Consider the following 20160-nt stretch of genomic DNA (forward strand, 5'->3'; position numbering starts at 1 on the left):
TAATGGATTTATGCAGACACGAGGGGGCGACCCTCAAATTGCACTGCCCCATCCGGACAATTAGACCTTGCCTCCAGCCATCCTTTGTTCTCAGGGAAGCCGCACGGATCCCGGACAAGCCCCCAAATGTTAGGGTCCAGTAACTCAGGGTTTTCCCCCAGAGAACAAAGCACACAGGCATGGAGATGTAAGTACAGGCAAAGTCTTTATTCAGCCAGCAAGCTGGGGTCAACAGCACCTCCCCTGACACGCAGGCCGAGTCCGAGCTGCCGACCCCCAGGCAACTTTAGGTATTGCTTATATAGGATTTTCACAGCCGTTACACTGAAGCCCACGCATTTCTACAACCAATAATTTTAAAACACATTCTATATTGTAACCTTTTAGGGAACACTCCAGTTGCCTGACCGCTTCAATTGTTATCTCTTGCTTACCCAAGCATGTCTATGTGACTTATCATGGATCATGCCCCCAGGCTGTTGCCCACTTCTAGTTATCTAACTTAAAGCAGGTGCATTTCTAAGCTTAGCCTCGGGTTGTTTATTCAAAACTGGGTGGCCCATGCTTTAGGCAGTTAGGTTAAATGTTATTAGTCCTTTTTCTTGACTCTTGATGCCCTCTGCCCTCCTTTACAACTGTAAGGGTGATAAAGGGTGGCACTAGAAAGGATCACAGTGGTCAGCTCTGAAGAGTTTCCGTGAGTCAACTGCTTAAGAGGTCTGAGCTTTCCTCTGTTGGGTAGAGGGGAACCCAGGGTGGCATTTGAGGCACTGCAGTGAGCAATGCAGGGGACATTTGGAGATAAAATGGTGTGTGGGTTGAATTGTGTTCCCCTAAAATCATATTGAATTTCTAAGGCCCAGTATATCGGAATGGGATTATATTGGAGATTGGGCCTTTAAAGAGGTAATTAAGGTAAGCAGAGAGCATTAGGGTGGATCCTAATCCAATATGACTGGTGTCTTCATAAAACAGGTTAGGACACAGACACACACAAAGGGAGACCACGTGAATAACTCACCTGATACCACAGTTTCCTGTTAATAGTAAACCTTCTGTCAACATTGAATATGACCTTGGAATGTTCTTTCCTAATGATATCAGAAATGTGGTTCCTCACTCCTATATAAATTTGGTGTTACTTTCCCTGTTGCACATGCCTGCAAGGACTCCTGCTCAACACAATGGTACGTAACTGGTTTCATACATAAAGGCCAGAAAAGAAAAAGAGGATGTGTCCTTATTTTAATACGATGTGATGTGTTTCTGTTGGCTACTGTTTAATGGTAAATGTGACCTCATTATGAATCTACTATATTACTTGCAATTCAGTGTGTTGAGAGTATAATGGAGTCTAGGGGCTTGGGAAAATCCTCATGAATTTAGCACTATTTCTAATTGGCAAGATGAGAGCTGCTATTTCTTCTAGTGATTTTTGGATTCAATTAGGTTTCATATGTGTCTAATTCTTGGGACCTGAGTGAGTGTTTTATGAAATCAAATGTAATTTCAGAGCTACTGCACTGTATCATTTTACAGATAAGAAAACTGAGTCTGGGGAGGGGAAGAAGCTGTCCCAGGTGCCTTACCAGGAGCCTGTGGGAGAACTGAGAGTGGAACCCAGGCGTCCCTCTCTCTAGTGACAAATCAGAAATTCTAGAGACTGAGAGATCTCTGAAATAAAAGGGTCTATTGAGTCCTTACAGATGCAGCCAGATAGGCACTGACTCCTAGGACAGGCAGTATCTGCTTCACCAGCAGCAAGGCCAGTTACGGAACTTGTCTGCCCACTTAAGAAACAGGGCAAATTTACAAGGGGTCTCAAGGCAAAAAAGTTCTTCAAATTCACATTGGCTACAGATAAGGAAGGTGGGTTAACTCAAAGTGGTGTTGTGGATAGAGTGAAGCTTCTTATGGCCAGGATTCTTGCCTGGCCCTGGTCAGCTTACTCATTACACACATGTGGGCAATACATTGCTATTGACTCTATATAAAGAGTTCCGCCCAGTGCTCTGGGTGACACAGTGGCATGGCCGCATGGCTGCACGGCTGCAGGAGAGCAGAGACTGGAGTGGTGGCAGTGCCAAGGATAGAGACTGAGATGGCTGCAGGGGTAGAGAGGCCCAGGGGTAGAGAGACCCAGAGACAGAGACTGGCTTGCTGCATGCAGACTTGCTTTGAGTGGACAGGATTCTAGTGATTGACCTGCCACCATGGGAACAAAGTTGGGTATAAACCCTTTCACTCCAAGAACGTTCCATTGTCATTCCTTGGCCTCATTGAATCCATAGTGAACTTGTCCGGGACTGAAACCCATTGGCAAGACAGGCAGACAATCTGAGGATAGGTGGTTAGTCCATAGAAAAGGCTTGTGGATTGGTTGCTGATGATGGTCAGACACTGGTCACATGAAAGGGGGTGACGTGGTTTCGGTGACCTTCTAGATGATTGTTGAAATGAGTTCATCCAAGAATATGGAGTTTCTGTTTAGCTATGGCTTGAGGCCATTGACTGATGACCACTTGTCTCTTTTCCTTGTTCTCCAGACCTTATGTCACTTAATTTAAGACATTTCAGAATTTTTCCTTATCATTAGGCCAGTAGCTCCCAAACTTGGCTGTACAGTGGAATCACCTGAGATCTTTGAAAACTTCTACTACCTCACTCCTACCCCAGATACTCTGATTTAACTGGTCTGCAGTCAGGCCTGAGAATCAGGGGGTTTGAAAGCTGCCTAGGTGATTGTAATATTCAGCAAAGCTTGGGCACCTTTTCACTGTATCATGTTGTATTAAGAAAGAATTTTGCATGAAAATCTACAAATCTAAACCTCCTTTCTGTCTTTAATTCAAATTTGATCTTTTAAAAAAAATGTCCCTTGCTAAAGCAGTAAAAGGGAATGAGCTGGGCTCCTGTCGGTGGGCAAAGGAGAAGAGGAAGGAAGTGGCCAATAGACAGGAAGAGACAAGTGAGGTTGGAAAGCGTCCTTGGGAATGGACCCTGGGCTTCCCTCAGGCCAGTTCTCAGAAGTGGTCTTGGGAAAGAGCTGGGAATGGTAGAAAATCAGTAGGGTAGTGTCCTCCCTCCTCCAGCCTCTGAGTGTACTTTGTAAGCTGCAGGCCTAGCAATGCCCCTGCACTTCTTAAGACCCTTAAAGAAGCTTGACTCTTGATTACACAGGCAAGATCCTTCAGGGAACAAGACCTACCTAAAGGGTCACACTTCCTAGGGGCACTGACAGCCTGCTTCACCCCAAGGTGGAGCATGAAGCCACACTGTCTAGAAAACCTAACAAATGTCTGCCTCATGGCTGCACTCTTTCCTGCGCCTGCACTTATCAGGGGGTCCTGTATACTGAATGTAGGAAAAGAAGCAAAGAAGGGAGGGAGGGAGGTGGAAGAATAGAATACGGAGACAGGAAGGGGATTTAGAGCCTCTCTATTCAGGGGTGGGACTCTGACTGGCAGCCCTGGAATTACCTGGGAGCTTGCTAGAAAGGCAGACTCGTAAGTCCCATCAAGCAAAATCTGCATTTTATTTAACAAGATTTCCCAGGTATTTATATGCACATTAAAGCTGCACTGTTTTTGATCATTCTTGTGCTTCTCATATGGGGGACTTGGTGAGATGCAAAGGCCCCATCTTTGTCAATGAGTCTGGGACAGTTTCCTTATTAGCAAACCAGATAAAAGATCATTCTGATGCCCACTCAAGTGGGAGGATGCAAGGGGAGGAGAGAGAGCCAGGAGCAGGCTATTTGGGGTATTGTCAACTGGCTGTCTCAAAACTAAACAATTTGCTCCACTCTCCCCACCATGTTTGGACTCCATCCCACAGTCATTCAGTGGGTGCCTCCACTCAGAGCTGCGGGGGGTCTGGATGTTCAGTGCCTCTCACCTACCCTGGTCCATTGACTCCTCTGTTCATCAGACTTGATGAAACAAGACCTCCAAGATAACTGTGATCACCACCAAGGGCCCTCTTTCTGGATGAAGGGAACAGAAACTATCAATAAGGCTTGCTTGCTTGCCCTTCCTTCCTTCCTTTCTTCCTTTCTTTCTTGGAAAAAATTCAGATTTTTCACAGTGACCTTAAGCTGAAGATTATGCAAAAGAAGGAAACACAGAGAGCAGGGCAATCTCAGGTTCTGGTGTGTGTGAAATGTACTGAGGGTTTCTTGTAAGAACCGATTTATTTCTTTAGGTTCTAAAACCAATGCATTTCATTGTAGACAATTCAGAAAATAAGAGGAAAAACCCAAAGAGGAAAGCTGTCATAATCCCACAGTTCAAAAATGACTTGTAAATTTGTTACTAAACCTTCAGTTTCTTTCTGAGTATCTCCTTCTGCATATACCTTTTTATACCATAGGAATCACCACACCCAGACTGTTTTGTAACCTGCATTATTTCACTTAATGACAAATAATGATCACTTGCTCATGTCATTTCATATTCTCTTCTCTCCTCAGTTTATCAAGATTTTTTGTTCTTTTTCTGAATCATCACATTCTCAACCAGCCCTGTTCTTGGGCGTTTTGGCTATTTCCATTTTCATATTGCAGTCAACATCCTTGAGGAGAAGTCTATGTCCTTCTCTGCACCATTCTTCTCAGGATCAAGTCTTACAAGTGAAAAGGTGAAGTTCAATGTTATAGTCAGTTTGAAGAATTTGGAGATAACTATCAAGTTGCTCTCCTTAGAAATTGTTACAAGATCAAACGTCCTTGTGCACTTTAATTTTACTTCCATATATGTCTCTATTTCCCTGTGGGTATTAGAAATTAAATAATTATTCTTGCCATCCCATTATGGCTCTATTTTGGCTACAAATTTATATTTCTTGTGTAAGCTGAACTTTCTCATGTGTTTGTTTCTCATTTCTGTTTGGGTCTGTGTCTTCTGTGTGTGAAATGCCATTTTTCTACTAGCATGTTTTTCTTTTTCCCATCAACGATAGAAACTCTTCATATAATGATATTGTTCTCCAAATTTGGTAATTGCTTTTTAGTTTTTTTTATGGACTTAGGACTTTTACATATTCAAACCTATTTCTTTTCTTTTTCTTTTATGCTTAGAATAAGACAGATGTTTACTTGTACTTTCTGTGATTAGTTTATGATCTTACTGAAGGGTCCCCACCAGTAAGATGGCAAACTTCTGGCTTCTCTTCGGGGTCCTCAGTTCCCGCCGGCGCCACCTGAAGCCCAATCACCTCTCGCTCCCCTCCCAATCCCAGCACCTAGCCAACAGCCACCAGCCCCGTAGAAGTGACACCTCAATCAATTCATGCCCCTTCCTATATAACCCAGCACCTTTCCCTAATAAAGCGGAACTCTCCGGTGAATTGCTGCTATGTGTCGCTCCTTTCCTTTCATTGGTGCCGAAACCCGGGAGACGGGACACCCCAACTGGGCCCCGTCTTCCCGCCGACACCAGCAGCAGCTTGCCCTCGTCCTCTTTTTCCGGCGCTGGCTCATCACACTCACCACTCCTCTCTGGCCTTTAGGTAAGTTTTCCCCCCGGAGTGGGCCACTCTTCCCCGAGCTATCGCAGTGCCATTGACCATGATTGTCCGGCAAGGCCCTGACGCTTGGGGATGAGGAGGGAACTCTCCCCGCCTCAGGCCTTCACGGCTGCAGCGGACCCTCAGGCCCCTCCTCTGACAGCCATAAATCCCCGCCTCAGGCCTTCACGGCTGCAACGGACACTCAGGCCCCCCCCTCCAACAGCCATAAACGAGGTGACTCCTTTGCGGATGAGAACGCTCCCTTTCCCCGCACCCTCCTCCTTCTGTTCCATCCACCGAAATCTGTTCTGTCTGCCGAAAACGCCTAGCGCTAGGTACCTCGTGACTCCGGCACTCTGCCTTCTTAGGGAAGTCTGGGTGACGACCCACACTTCCTAAGAAATTCTGACTCATATACGAGTTTCCGCAGACCACCAAGGATCATCGGGGATGCCCTTTGTCTCCTTGCGGTCTGCTTTCAGTCCGAGGATCTCCATTCGTCTTCCCCTGTTTGTCTCCTTCTCTGTCCTTTAGCCATGGGAGCCTCCTCATCCCTCCCTGAAAGTTCACCTCTTGAATGCCTGCTTAAGCATCTGGCTACCCTCTCCCTGACGCCTGATATAAAACCAAAACTCCGTAAATATTGCTCCCAAGATTGGCCGACATACCCCCTAGACAATAACAACCCATGGCCTGCAGGGGGAACTCTTGATCCTAACATCACTCGCAATCTCTTTAACTACTGCCAGCACCTGAAAAAATGGAAGGAGATTCCCTATATGGAAGCTTTCCTCCTCCTCCTCCTCCCCCCCGCCCCCTCCCAAGTTCTCCTAGCCTGCAAGCCACCGCCCCCGCAGAAGCCTCCCGTTCACTCCCTTCCCCTTCTTCTCCTACAACAGCCCTTCTCCCTTCCTTCCCCACCATCTCCTCCCCCATCTCACCTCCTCCGCCTTCGTCCCCTGCAGATTAAGCCTGAGCCTTTCAGCCCCCCCCTTAACTAGGTCCCAAGGGCCTCCTCCGTCTTTGCCCTCATCACCTGTTTCTCCCCTGTTAGGGACCGCCTTTGTCTTCTCACATGTTTGTAGAGAAAATGGGAAAGCACCTTTCCCCATGTCTGAACAGCATGGGAAAGCACAAGCTAAACAAAAACCGGTGCAGTCCTTAGAAGTTATCTGTCCACAAAAACATATCTTGCCAAGACTCCTCACTCTGAAAATAGGGAGACCTTAAAGATGTGTAGAAACACCGCCCCTGCTTCTAGCTATGCCCTTCCCCCACTTGCCAATGTGGCAGGAATAGAAAACAACGCATTCCATAAGCAATTAACTGGAGCCCTGCTGTAGCTCAATTAGTAGAGCATGGGACTCTTAACCTCAGAGTCATGAGTTTAAGCCCAACTAGAGCGGCAGAAGTAAGCAGCTGGGCTGCTAGCTGGCGACACGTGGGTCCAATTCTATCTTTCTTTATTTTCTTTGCCCCCCTTCTGCACTTCAGGACCTGCTCGACTAGGCATGGCTAGACCGTGTCACTCCCCCACAGACTGAGCCAGAACCCTTCAGTCCCCCTCAGACTCAGTCCCGAGGGCCTCCCAAAATTATCGCCCTCCTCTGGGAAGTAGCAAGATCCAAAGGCATCGTGCGCGTTCACATCCCTTTCTCCTTTGGAGATTTAGCCCAACTAGAGAAATGCCTAAGTTCCTTTTCCACTGATCCCATGACATACATCAGGGAGTTTCAATGGACCCTACAGTCTTACAGCCTCACGCATCATGACATTTTCATGCTCCTGGACAATACTCTCCTCCCTGAAGAGCGTAGACGAGTTTGAGACCTCGGCCAAATGCACACTACTGAAACCCACAGGACTGACCCTACCTATCCCCCTGGCCCCACTGCTGTCCCTGAACAAGACCCACACTGGGATTATAACACCACCATGGGTCTCTGCTCTCGAGATATTTTTGCCTCCTGCTTAATACCAGGTCTGAAAAAGGCAGCTCGTAAAGTAGTCAATTTTCAAAACTCCAAGACATAATTCAAAGGAGAGACGAAATCCCCTCCGAGTTCTTAGACAGACTCACTCCAGCCCTATTACAGTATACCAGCCTGGACCCAGAAACACCTGAAAGAAGACATGTCCTTATGACATAATTCCTAGCTCAAAGCTACCCCAACATTAAAGCTAAACTCAGTAAGTTAGAACAGGGCCCTGCTACCTCACAGACTGAGATCCTAACAGTGGCCTTTAAAGTCTTCCATAACTGGGAGGAGGAGAAAGAACACCGTAAACAAAAAGCTGATCAGGCCAATTTCCAGATGTTGGCCCAGCTGATAAAACCACAACCTGGGCGCCCCTCTACAAACAAGCCCCCCCCAGGAGCTTGTTTCAAGTGCGGAAAAGAGGGACATTGGTCAAGGGCGTGCCCCTCCCCCAGATCTCCTACCACCCCATGCCCCAGATGCCACAAAAAGGGCCACTGGGGGTCTGATTGCCCAACCACCCGAAGGGGAGGCTGGACGAACAACCCCCATCCTAAGCCCGCCGTAGTGGGGCTGGCAGAAGAAGATTGACAGGGCCCGGGGGCTTCTTGCCCGACAATTTCCATCACCAAACAGGAGCCCAGGGTTACTTTAACAGTAGACGGTCACCCCATCTCCTTCCTCCTAGACACAGGAGCCACCTTCTCAGTCTTGCGAGAATACCGGGGCCCTACCATGCCTGCCATTACTCCTATAGTCAGGGTAAGAGGTAAACAGATTTTCCCATTAACCTCCCCCGGTCCCAAGGGCCTCCTCCGTCTTTGCCCTCATCACCTGTTTCTCCCCTGTTAGGGACCGCCTTTGTCTTCTCACATGTTTGTAGAGAAAATGGGAAAGCACCTTTCCCCATGTCTGAACAGCATGGGAAAGCACAATCCAAGACAATCCCATACCTTTCTCCCACTCCTTCCTGGTTATGCCCCAGTGTCCCATCCCTTTACTAGGACGAGACATCCTTTCCCTCCTCCACATTTCCATAACTATATCCACTCCCACAACCCCCAGTACTCCCTTTCTGATGGCCCTCATAGCCGACGACCCCCCTCTACCCAATGAAAGCTCCGGTTCTGCCCTCATACACCCTGTAAATCCCCAAGTTTAAGACATTACAAGCCCCTCCGTGGCCCTATGTCCCCCTGACTCTATCAAATTATGTGACCCCTCTCAGTATATCTGTCAAGCCCAATACCCCCTAACCACTTCAGCCCTCATAAGCCTCCAACCCATCATTCAAGATCTCTTAAACAAAAATTACCTCAGACCCACTCACTCCCCATTTAATACCCCCATATTAGCTGTTAAAAAAACCAATCGATCTTTCCGCCTTGTCCAAGACCTTCGCCTCATCAACATAGCCATTGTCCCTATCCATCCCTTAGTTCCAAATCCATACAGCCTCAGCATCCCACTTCTCAGTCCTAGATCTCAAAGACCCATTTTTCTATCCCTCTAGACCCCTGCTCCCAAGATTTTTTCATCTTCACCTGGACGGACCCATACACAAGACATTCTGAACAACTCACTTGGACAGTTTTGCCACAAAGCTTCCGAGATAGTCCCCATATTTTTAGACAGGTCCTAGCTCAAGACCTCAAACAGTTTCATCATGATCACTCCAAGTCCACCTTATTATAATACATAGACAATCTTCTACTCTGCAGTCTCTCGTGAGAACAGTCTCAACTTGACACTGCCTCTCTACTTAACCTTCCAGCTTCCAGAAGTTACCGAGTATCCCCCATCAAAGCTCAAATCTCTTCCCTTCCTGTCACTTACCTCAGATTCCTTCTATCTCAACAAAGAAAGTCCATTACCTTAGACAGAAAATGGCTCCTCTCTGACCTGCCTATTCCCAAAACCAAGACAGAAATCCTTTCCTTTCTAGGCCCTTTCTAAGCCTAGCTAGATATTTTAGAACATAGATCCCTAACTTCTCCCTGCTCCCTGTTGGCAAGACCCCTATACAACCTCAGCAAGAGCCCCCCCTAAAAAACCATTATCCTCCTCACCCCGACACTCCTTCATTAAGCTCCGTCAAGCCCTTGTAGAAGCCCCAGCTCTCCATCTTCCTGATTTGTCGAAGCCCTTCTCATTATACATTCATGAGAGGTCCAGTCAAGCTCTAAGAGTCCTAGGCCAATATTATGGCCCATCCTTTGCCCCAGTAGCTTATCTCTCCAAGCAATTAGACCCCACAGTTCGGGGATGGGCCCCCTGCCTACGAGCATTAGCCGCTAGACAGCTCTTGCAGAAGGCAGCTCATAAACTGACATTCAGGGCGCCCCTTACCATTCTGTCCCCACATCACCTAAAAGATCTCTTAACCTACAAAAGTTTACAGACTCTCCCTCCCTCCAGACTCCTGACCTTACTGTCCTCTTTCCTCCAAAATCCCGTTCACCCCCTTTGCCATCCATACCCGAATCATGACTTTTTCCTCCTTTACTGCTCTCTTGCTTTTTTCCTCATTCTTATTGTCTTCCCCGCCACCCCAGCCTCCTTTGTATGGTGATTCAAAGTCAGACAGACTTACACACAGCATCAAACAAAAGTTACTGCCCTCATTGCCACACCAGACTGCCCTCTGAAAAGCTGCTCTGAGCCTTTATACCTCCACTTTCCTCCCTCCACTGAAGTGTTCACTAGCAGCTACCCTTATTCTCCCTACCTCTGCTTCCTCTATGACCAAAAACAAGCCTATTGCAGGTGATAGCCAGACACCTACAGGAGATGTCCCTACTGGTCTTGCGCCATTCACTACATGAGTAACTTCCAGTACCCACAGTATTACTCCTCCAACCGTTTCATGAAATATCCCAACGGCTCATTCTCCTTATCAATCCCAGATCCCTGGGATTCTCGATGGGCTGCCAGAGTCACAGCCTCAGTTTACTACAGGGGGTTCCTCGACCCCCCACGGTACCCTTCATATCTCTCAAAAGTATGTTCCCTCTCATTCCCAGATCTCTCAAGTTGCATCAGATAGCAGACATTCTGAAAAAGTCATTATCCAAACTCTGGACGGCGCCTCTTCATCTTCTTATCCCCGCCCCTCTTCTCATTTCTCCTACTCTTTGTTACAGCTCATTCAGGACACCACCATCTTTCTCAACCACACCCTTAACACCGCCAATTGTTTCTTGTGTGCATCACTACAGTGCCAACTGCTGGCCGCCGTGCCCCTTAATATTTCCAACTACTCCTTCCATGCAGAAAGACAACCCCTCTGCCCTCTGGCAGGCATACCCCTATGAGAACCAGAATACGCAGATAATCTCACCATCCACCACTGTGTAGGCCCAACTCCACCCCCCTCCAGCGCACTTCACTGCCTCTCTATCTACACCCCTACCTCCGGCTCTAAGAGTTTTACGCAACCGGGACACTTCTTTTAGTGTAATGGCAGTCTTTTCACCTCACTGCCTCTCTACTCCGATATACCCTGCATTCTCATCACCCTAATCCCACAGTTAACACTTTAGAGCATGGCAGAATTCCTTGAGCTCCAACCTCCCTTGCCCTCGCGCACAAAATGGGCTGCTTTCCTTCCCATCATGGTCGGTATATCTTTGACCACCTCAGCCATTGGGGCAGGGTTTTTGGGAGAAGCCTTGGGTCATTACTTTCTATGGGCAGTTAGAGATCTCAACGCCAAACTTGAGGGAGCCCTGACATCCACTGCCGATTCCCTAGCCTCTCTCCAAAGACAGGTCACTTCGCTTGCTAAAGTCACCCTTCAAAACCGGCGGGCCTTAGATCTGCTTACAGCCGAGAAGGGCGGCACCTGCGTCTTCCGCCGGGAAGAGTGCTGCTATTACATCAATGAATCCGGCATTGCAGAAACTGACATTAACAAACTCACCGACCTTGCCTCCAGTCTCCACTCTGCTTCCAATTCCAACCCATTCTTTTCAATACTGACAAACCCCCTCCTCACCTAGCTCTGGCCCATTGCAGGCCCCATAATAATCATTCTTCTTGCCTGTCTCTACTTACCCTGTATAATAAAGTTCATCAAATCCCAAGTCGGAAAAATCCCTAATCAAGCTTTCAACCAGCTTTTACTCAAGAACTACCAGCTTCTGGCCACAGAAGATCCCTCACCCTCACGTGACCTCCTCACCACATGCTGAGATAGACCCCTCTCTCCGCTGGAAACTTCCTGGAAACAATGGCTGCAGACGCCTGGCTCCTGACACCCATATCCTCTTGGCACCATTGGAATCAACAGGTCCTCAACCTATGGTTACAGGGAACCTTCATTAATTTCCAAACCTGAAGAAGTCCACATCTACTCGTCCTTACTGCAGGGAGTCCTATCAACCCTTTCCTCCCAATCCTCAAGCCCTCACTCCCTTCTCCGCCCCTGTTCAGCAGGAAGCAGCCAGAGAGAAAGCAACGTCCACAAACCCATAGAGGAGAAAGAGGGGAATGAAGGGTCCCCACCAGTAAGATGGCAAACTTCCGGCTTCTCTTCGGGGTCCTCAATTCCCGCGGCGCCACCTGAAGCCCAATCACCTCTCGCTCCCCTCCCAATCCCAGCACCTAGCCAACAGCCAACAGCCCCGTAGAAGTGACACCTCAATCAATTCATGCCCCTTCCTATATAACCCAGCACCTTTCCCTAATAAAGCGGAACTCTCCGGTGAATTGCTGCTATGTGTCGCTCCTTTCCTTTCACTTACTGTAAAAAATTAACCTTCAAATCCTTTTAGAAATTATTTCACTGTGGGAAATGAAGTAGGAAATTAACTTGGTTTCCTCCCTAAATAGCCCACCAACTGAAATGTGCATGCAACCATCAGTGATGGCCTTATCATCTGGAAATAGAGTTCTTAGCCTCATGGTCTATGAACTCCAACTAAACTCCATCTCTTACTGCATTTTCTGTTTCTGTTCCTTTACCAGTGTTTTATTATCTTCCTGAAACTCTCTTCCACTCCCTCATTTCTATCCTTTAAATTATGCATACTCTGCAAAGCAGCTAAAAATCAGTAATCCACCAGGGTTTCCTGGAGGCCCTCTGTACTAAATCTGCACACTCTCATTATTACCTTTTGACTTTTGACTTCTATTTAGCTCTTTCTCCAGTGTATTTTAGTAACATGTATAAATCTTGTTCTTTTGCTAGATCACCTGAGGGTAGAAGATCCATCTTTAAACCACCTGCCAGAGCCCAGCAGGGATCCTTGTGCAGGACACTCAGTCAGTGATTACCATCTGAATTCATTCATTGTCCTCCCCACTCCTTTCTATTACAGAGTGCCCTTCTGAGAAGCCTTGTGGTTTTGACCACCTTTGTGGCTTTATGCAACGCCCAGTGCTATGTCATCCCTAGAGAGAACACTCCAGGTAATCTATCTAATGGTAAGTCCTGGCTTTTCAGTGTTTATTATGTTCTTGCAATCTGGCAGATGTAACCTGTTGGCAGATGAAGGCCTTTGAATTTACATGAGAAGGAGGATTAAGGCAGATATAGAAATGGAGTAATATGAGGAACTTCAATTTGCTATTTATGTAAGAGAGTAGTTCTTGACTCAAGCTGTAGGGGAACTTCCTGGAGGGTTTTTGAAACTTCCTGATGCTCAGGCTCCATCCAAGAAGCAGGTAAACCACGATCTTTGGGGTAGGAGCTGCACATTTTAAAACTTCACTGACTCCTTCATGCACCCAGGATTGAAAACCATTGATTATTCCAAAGCAGTACTTTCCCAATTTAATGTGCATACAAGTCCTCTGGGAATCATGTTTAAAGATAGGCTCTGATTCTGGGAGCCAGGAAGGGGTGTGTAAGTCTGCAAGTCTAACAAGCACAGCCTCAGGTGGTGCTGATGTTGCCAGTCCCTTAGTCCCTCAAGCACACTCCGACCACTGAGGATCTACAGTGGGCAGTTCCGCCCTTGGTTGACATTTAAATCAACTGGGGAGATTTCAAAAAATACGGCAGCCTGGGCCCTATGTTCAGAGATTCTGATTTAATTGTTCTGTGTTTGAATGCAAACAATAGGTTTTAAAAAAATACCCAAGATATTGCACATGTGCATTTGGGGTTGGGAAGCAAAGCAAAGGGAAGTGGAGAAATGAGGCACTTGTCCAGAGATAACCCAGCAGCAAAACACTTGGCCTGAACTATCCACAGGCTCATAATGGCTATCTGATTAAAGAGGAGAGCCTTATTTTTTCTTGATGTGTCAGTTCTGAAAAAAAAATCTGGATGGATTTAAACTTGCCGTAAGAACACATTATCAGCGGCGTGAATTATCTGTGAGTGAACACAGAAGCACTTTCTTAGGCGCCTTTACAGTCGATAAGATTCTCCCTCGTGGGTAGGGGTGCAGCTGGCAGGGGCCGGCTCCAGTGTCCTACAAGCCTTGTTCTGGTTGCATGAGGTGGGGACTCTACTGACCATGCCACATGTATTCTTTCAGAGTGTCGGGATCTTAATGGAGTCACACACCCTCTGAACTCACGGTGGAAGACTAAGAACTGCCAGGAGTGTGAGTGTGGCCAAGATGGAATTGCCTGCTGCAGCATGTAAGTGTGGAGCCAGCAGGGCCCAGAGCCAGGATGCCACTGCCCTGGGGCTGCTCTCTGATGAGCAACTCCTTGCAGGATCCTTACCTGAAGGGGATTTCATTTTTCACCCTATTTCTTTCTTTTTTTTTATAGTGGGAAAATATATATAATGACATTTGCCATTTTGAGAATTTTTAAGTGTAAAATTCAGTGGCATAAGTACATTCACACTTCTGGGCAGCCATCCTCATAACTTTCTCATCTTCCCAAACTGAAACTCTTTGCACATTGAACACTAACTCACCATTCCCTCTTCCTCCAGCCCCTGGCAACCACCATTCTACTTTATGAATCTGACAACTCTTGGTACCACATATAATTGGAATTGTACCATATTTATTCTTTTGTGATGACTGGCTTTTTTTAGTATAATGCCCTCAAGGATCATACATGTAGCATGTCTCAGAATTTCCTTGTCTTTAAGGTTGAATAATGTTCCATTGTATTTACAGACCACATTTTCCTTGTCCCTTCATCTGTTGATGGACATTTGGGTTGCCTCTACCTCAGTCTGAATTCTTTTGCTTTTGAAACTTGATAAATACCTTTATTACTAAATACCTATATTCAGATAGGTTACTGAAGACAGGAAAGGGTACCTCATGGTCTGAAGCTAATCTAGAAGTTACCCAGTTCTCAGTTCCCCCTTGGCCTGTGGTGATTTGTAAGAACAGGAGTGGCTCTGTGCACAACAGAGGGAGTGGATGTGAAATTTGAAGGGTGATCTGTAGGGTGGGCAAGGGGAAAAAAAAGGGTGATCTGTACTGCACTTTGTACTCTAAACTCTATGTTGCTTCACTGCTCAAGTGTAACATGTCAGCCCCAAACCTGTGTAGATGTTATCTGCTGGGTTGCTGTGGATACCAAAGGTCTAGTACATGGCCTAGAACAGAGAGTTCCCACAGTGTGGCCCTGACTTTCCTGTTTCATTAGCAGCTACGTCCATACTAGCCACTCTACTCCCCTACCCCGAGCACCACAAATCCATCTGATGTCTTCTTCTCAGCCTTGGCCTATAGTGTTTTGCAAGAACAGGAGTGGCTTTGATGACAGAGGCACTAGCATAAATGAAGTATATTGACCAAACTTGCCTGATCACGGACTCATCTGAGAAACAATGACGTAGAGATTCCTGGCCACCTCCACCCCAGAACCTGCTGAATCAGAATCAAAGGGGGCTAAGGAATCTGAATTTTAACAAGTGTTTAGAGAGTCTATGGCATCACCAGTGAGGAAAGGAATGACTACTTCGCTTAAATCAGAACACCCAAGTGCTGCTGAAGTTTAAGTGCCTGGAAAGTTCCAAACACATGCTAAGTGCTTAATGGAACAAGAGGGATATCATATCAGGAGACTGGCTGGCTCCTTAAAGCAAGTTCCCAGGTATTGCCTTAGTTGGATTACTAGATATTACAGCTGAACTTTGATTTTTGTGGATTCAGAAATTTGACATTGTCTTTGTGTTAAGTGTCAATGTGACTCTGGAGTGTGATTGTAATGGACCAGATAAGGGCTAGTGAGCCATCCCTCTCTGACATCAGAGTGCACCTCCAAAGTGGCCAAATCAGCCCTGTCACCAGACTCAGCACCCTGCCGCTGGTCTGGGCTGCATCGTCACTATCACATCAATGTGACCCTCTTCTAGGGCTCCCATGGGCCTAGTGTAGTAAAGAGTGAAGTGGGAAGAGCCTTGAGGCTGGAGTCAAAGTAACTGAGTCTCAATCTCCATTTCCTTGTATACCAGCTGTGTGACCCTGGATATGTTTCTTAATCTCTCTGAGTCTCAGTTTACTCACTGGAAATAGGGATAATCAGGTGGATATGAGAATTAAATGAGATTCTGCATATATGTTCTTTTTGTGTGTGTGATGATTTTTTAAATTATCAATTAAGTTGATATACAATTACATGAGCAACATAGTGGTTACTAGATTTTCCCCATTATCAAGTCCCCACAATATACCCCATTACAGTTACTGTTCATCAGCATAGTAAGATGTTATAGAGTCACTACTTGTTTTCTTTCTGCTCTACTGCCTTCCCTGTGACCCCCCTACATTATGTGTGCTAATCATAATCTGCATATACATTCTTTAACTCAATAAATATTTAATGCTTCTTTATGTCACTTCTGTATCCCCTGAGCCTGGGACCTCTGACACTTGGTTGGGGCTCAAGGTGCCCCTTCCCTCTTTCCTTCCATGTTGCCTATCCCATTTGGCACTGTTCCACATGGAGGAAATGTGCACGTTTCTCCCTCCTATTCAGAACCAACTCCTTTCCCCTGTAATTGCCTCATAGCCTACCAAGTTTCTCTTGTGATTTCTTTTGGTCTTGGCAAAATATAGATTTTGATTAAATTTTCTCTGGAAGGATTTTTTTGACCCATTGCACTCTCTAGGGGATGCTGTCCAGATCTCGAGCTGCCCAGTGCCAGTCAAGCTGAGAACAGAGTTCCAGGCCCAGGCTGCCCTCACATTCCCAGTGCTAAATGCCCCTACCCCAGGTGCCCTGGGAAATTCTCTTTCTAGTCCTCAATTTGGTTCCCAGATTATCTTTTGGAAAGAGGACTGAAATGTCCTTTTTTGTTAAAGTAAGTCAAGGGTTACCTTTTTGGAGGAATCATTATAACAAAAGACCCTGGGGATAGGCTGCTTCTATGTATACTTTGGGGAGCAGAAATTGAAATCTGGGGCTATGGATGTGTTCCAAGAGGGCAATGGTCCTTGAAATTGTTTGCACCCTTGAATGTATGGGTGGATTTTCCTGGGGAGATGGCCCCTACTTTCCATCAGCTTTTTCCTGGGCCTGGAGTGATTATTTCTGCTGGCTGAGTCAGCTCCTATTCTAACCAGCCTCTGTGCCAGGGTTGGGACAATCATCCCCTTCCCACATTCAAGTAGCAGCACTGCTGGCCACTTCCAGAGCAGATAGGGCAAGAAGAGTCAGGATGGAACAAGCTGCTTGGCTCCAGAGCAGCCACCTACCTCTGGGGCTGTTAGAGCTTCCAGCTGTCCTTCTGTGTATGTGGGATAGTCTATGTGTTCATAGCCAGGTTTTATTTGTTCAGGGCCAGGTTCCCATAGGCAGCATTGTGGGCTTGCCAGCTAAAAGGTGACCTTAAGTTGGTGAGGGGCATTCTAGACAGCTGGAGTGTGGGCTGCTTCCAGCACAGAGCTGGCCCTGGGGAAGCTGGGCATCCTTTCCCTACTAACAAACCTTGCTCTTGTCTCCATGGCAGGGTTGCTGCCCCCAACGGTTATGATCCAGTCAAGTGCCAGAAAATCTTCATCAAGGAGACCTGCACCTACAAGGTAGTGGAGCGGACAAACCCAGGAAGGGAATGCTTTGTCAGTGGATGGATATTGTAACACGCTTCGTGTGGACCCAGGGCTTCCAGCCTGAAAGGGCCCAGTTTCTCGCAGACCCAGCCTTATTCTTCTATGGCCTCTTTGATTGTATAACCCTACCTATCAGTAAAAAAAATTTGAGCAAACTCTTGACTATGTGTATACTTTAAAATTATAAATTATGCATTGATATACTGTACACTATAAAGCATGTGAACATTTAAAGAAGACAAAATTAATATGAGTAACACTCATATTTTCCCTGCATTTCAGTAATTCATTATGCATCCCCTACTTAGCGTACCACTGCTGCTTCTTTTGCTTCTGTTACGTCTGTTCTCTGCTGCCCTGATGTCCTGCTAGCTGATGAACAATGCAAAAAGAAGAAATGTGTTTTGAAATGAAATCAGATCCCTTATTTTCTTTGTAGTTTTCATGTCTACCTTTCTTTCCTTCTCTTCAGAGAGTATCCTCCATGCTGTGACCCTCATATAACTCTGTGTTTCTCTGAGGTTAGAACAGATGAAAGCAGGGCAGCCTGGCAGAAGTGCCTCCAAGACCACATGAAGCCTGATGGAGTATTAAAAGGCCAGGAGGTTCTCAGCCTTATGGGTGGGGAATGGCTTGGGTACAGTTATCTCTTGCTACACACAGAGCATCCCAAAACTTAGGTACTTAAAACAGTGACAATGCTGATCATCTCTTGCTCTTTCTGTGTTAGAGAGTATGTGTTCATTCAACAAGTCTTTACTGAGTGCCTAGGCCAGAGGTTGCTCTGGGCTTAGGCTACAGCAGCGTTGGGGAATATCCTTGAGAAGGTGTGACCACAAGTTGATCTGTGAGTTGGACTTTAGCAATCAGAGGCTTCTCATCCCCTCCCCCTTTCCTCGGAATGTAGGTTCCGCCTGCCTGCCCTGCTCAGACGCTGCCTCAAGGACAGAGCCTTGAGATAGTGATACGGTATTGAGACCATCTGGGCTGTATACATGACAGGACCCAGCTTTGGCGTCTCTAAAACCTTTTAACACTGGTGGGCAGGTGCAGAGATCTATTTGTCTTGCAGCCATATGAGACAAGCCTAACATCTAAGTTTTCTTGCTTATTAAACATGCCACCTACCAATCTGGAGTGGCCTGCCTCTTTCTTTGACCTTTTTTGGCCCTCTGCGTATGGGGGCTGGCTTCAGATTTCACCTGGGAAGCTAGTGAAGAGCTTGTGAACCAACAAGCAATGAAACAAAGAGTCAAGGTACCTGCTCTCCTGGCTCTTGGAGTTGTGTGTGTACGTGACAGACAACAAGCAAACAGTCTGCCATTGAGTAATCATGGGCAATCAATAAAGAGATTTATTTCCTACCTCCCCCACTCCCGCCTGTTTAAACATGCTATGTGGACTAGTTGAGCAATTGTGGCAGGCCCTTTAGTTTTTTGGCACTAGGATAATAAAAAAGTTCTTTGGTCACTTTGAGTTTCAGAAAGTCTCAATCCAGAGTCTGCATCTGAATTGAAGAGGGAATGGGGGACAGGAGAACTGAGGATACCATTTAGTCTTGGCTCCCTCTGCCTGGGTGTTCAGGGTGATCTACTTCCTCCTGGGGCTTTTGTGGGCCTCTCTGACATTCCCTACTGCGCTTCCTTCTCTACAGCTCCCCTTCCACTTACTTAGCTTCTGCACCTGAACCTATGTTTCCTATTGTTTTCCGCTGAGATTGCCTTGACCCTTATCACCCTTGGGTGGGATCTACAAGCCCTGTCATGATCATCTCCTTTTTAAATCCTACTTAGATGGTCCTTCACCTTGCTGGGAAACATGGGGAGCAATTAGCACCAAGTACTGGGGACCTCTGTCAAAACTAAGACAGGAAAATTCCTGTTTTAACATCTGGTCATAAATAAATAAAGTTCCAACGTGAATAATGCTACAGTGGACAGCTTGTGAAGGGACGTACACAGTGATGGCATGAAGAGTGTGGAAAATGGTGTGGTGTGATGTGGTGCAAACAAACATTTGTTTTGAAGTTAGATGATGTGACTAGGAATCTGGACTCAAACATTTATTTACTGACTTATTATTTTTTAAATTGTGGCAAAGTATACATAACATAAAACTTAACCATTTTAACCATTTTTAAAGGGTTTTATTTATTTATTATTTGTTTTGGTATCATTAATCTACAATTAATGAGGAACATTCTGTTTACTAGACTCCCCCCTTCACCAAGTCCCCCCCACAAACCCCATTAGTCACTGTCCATCAGCGTAGTGAGATGCTGTAAAATCACTACTTGTTTTCTCTGTGTCATCTTATCCATTTTTAAGTTTACAGTCGAGTGGAATCAAGTGGTTCAATAATCATCACCATCCATCTCCAGAACTTTCCATCATCCCATGAACTGAAACTCTGAACTCATTAACCAATAATATCTCCTCTCCCCCAGCCTGTGGCAACCACCCCTTCTATTTTCTGCCTCTATAAAATTTGACTACTCTGAGTACCTTATTGAAGTGGAATCTTCCAGTATTTGTCCTTCTGTGTCTTCCAACGTTCTCTTGCATCTGTGTGCTAAGGCTAAATACTAAATAATATCTACCTTAGAAGGGCATCTGGTGAAAGGGACTCAGGATAAATCTCAGCACAGCGCAGCCATCAAAGTATGTTCGTTTTATTTAACCTGACTTACGGAGGGT

The 20160-nt window shown here is 46.2% G+C and overlaps 1 protein-coding gene and 1 long non-coding RNA gene across 5 annotated transcripts in view; one reads left to right on the top strand and one right to left on the bottom strand.

Annotated features, from left to right (window-relative positions):
* LOC108392430 (uncharacterized) overlaps positions 1-17432 on the bottom strand; it is a 46320-nt gene extending 28888 nt beyond the window's left edge. The window contains exon 1 of the long non-coding RNA XR_012133291.1: positions 17343-17432. This is a non-coding gene — a long non-coding RNA (uncharacterized lncRNA). The remainder of the gene's footprint in view (positions 1-17342) is intronic.
* MSMB (microseminoprotein beta) lies at positions 1060-17619 on the top strand. 4 transcript variants are annotated; one of them, XM_017652665.2, is made up of 5 exons: positions 1077-1187; positions 4472-4638; positions 12809-12914; positions 13976-14081; positions 17365-17619. In XM_017652665.2, exons 2-5 carry the CDS (start codon positions 4588-4590, stop codon positions 17492-17494), a joined length of 393 nt encoding a protein of 130 aa, XP_017508154.1. In that variant the 5' UTR covers positions 1077-1187; positions 4472-4587; the 3' UTR covers positions 17495-17619. The 4 variants fall into 4 exon arrangements, with proteins under 4 accessions (XP_017508156.1, XP_036855348.1, XP_017508154.1 ...); XM_017652666.3 differs by having other exon boundaries at positions 12809-12899; XM_017652667.2 differs by lacking the exon at positions 4472-4638 and having other exon boundaries at positions 1060-1187.
* The last annotated feature ends 2541 nt before the right edge of the window (positions 17620-20160 follow it).

This window comes from Manis javanica, chromosome 7, assembly GCF_040802235.1.
Source record: "Manis javanica isolate MJ-LG chromosome 7, MJ_LKY, whole genome shotgun sequence".
Lineage (NCBI taxonomy): Eukaryota > Metazoa > Chordata > Mammalia > Pholidota > Manidae > Manis > Manis javanica.

Coding starts and splice junctions, on each gene's coding strand:
- MSMB (XM_017652665.2), top strand. CDS start 4,588: ATGTCCTTCTCTGCACCATTCTTCTCAGGATCAAGTCTTACAAGTGAA. Junction 4,639..12,808: donor CAAGTCTTACAAGTGAAAAG/GTGAAGTTCAAT, acceptor TTTCTATTACAG/AGTGCCCTTCTGAGAAGCCT. Junction 14,082..17,364: donor GGAATTGCCTGCTGCAGCAT/GTAAGTGTGGAG, acceptor TCTCCATGGCAG/GGTTGCTGCCCCCAACGGTT.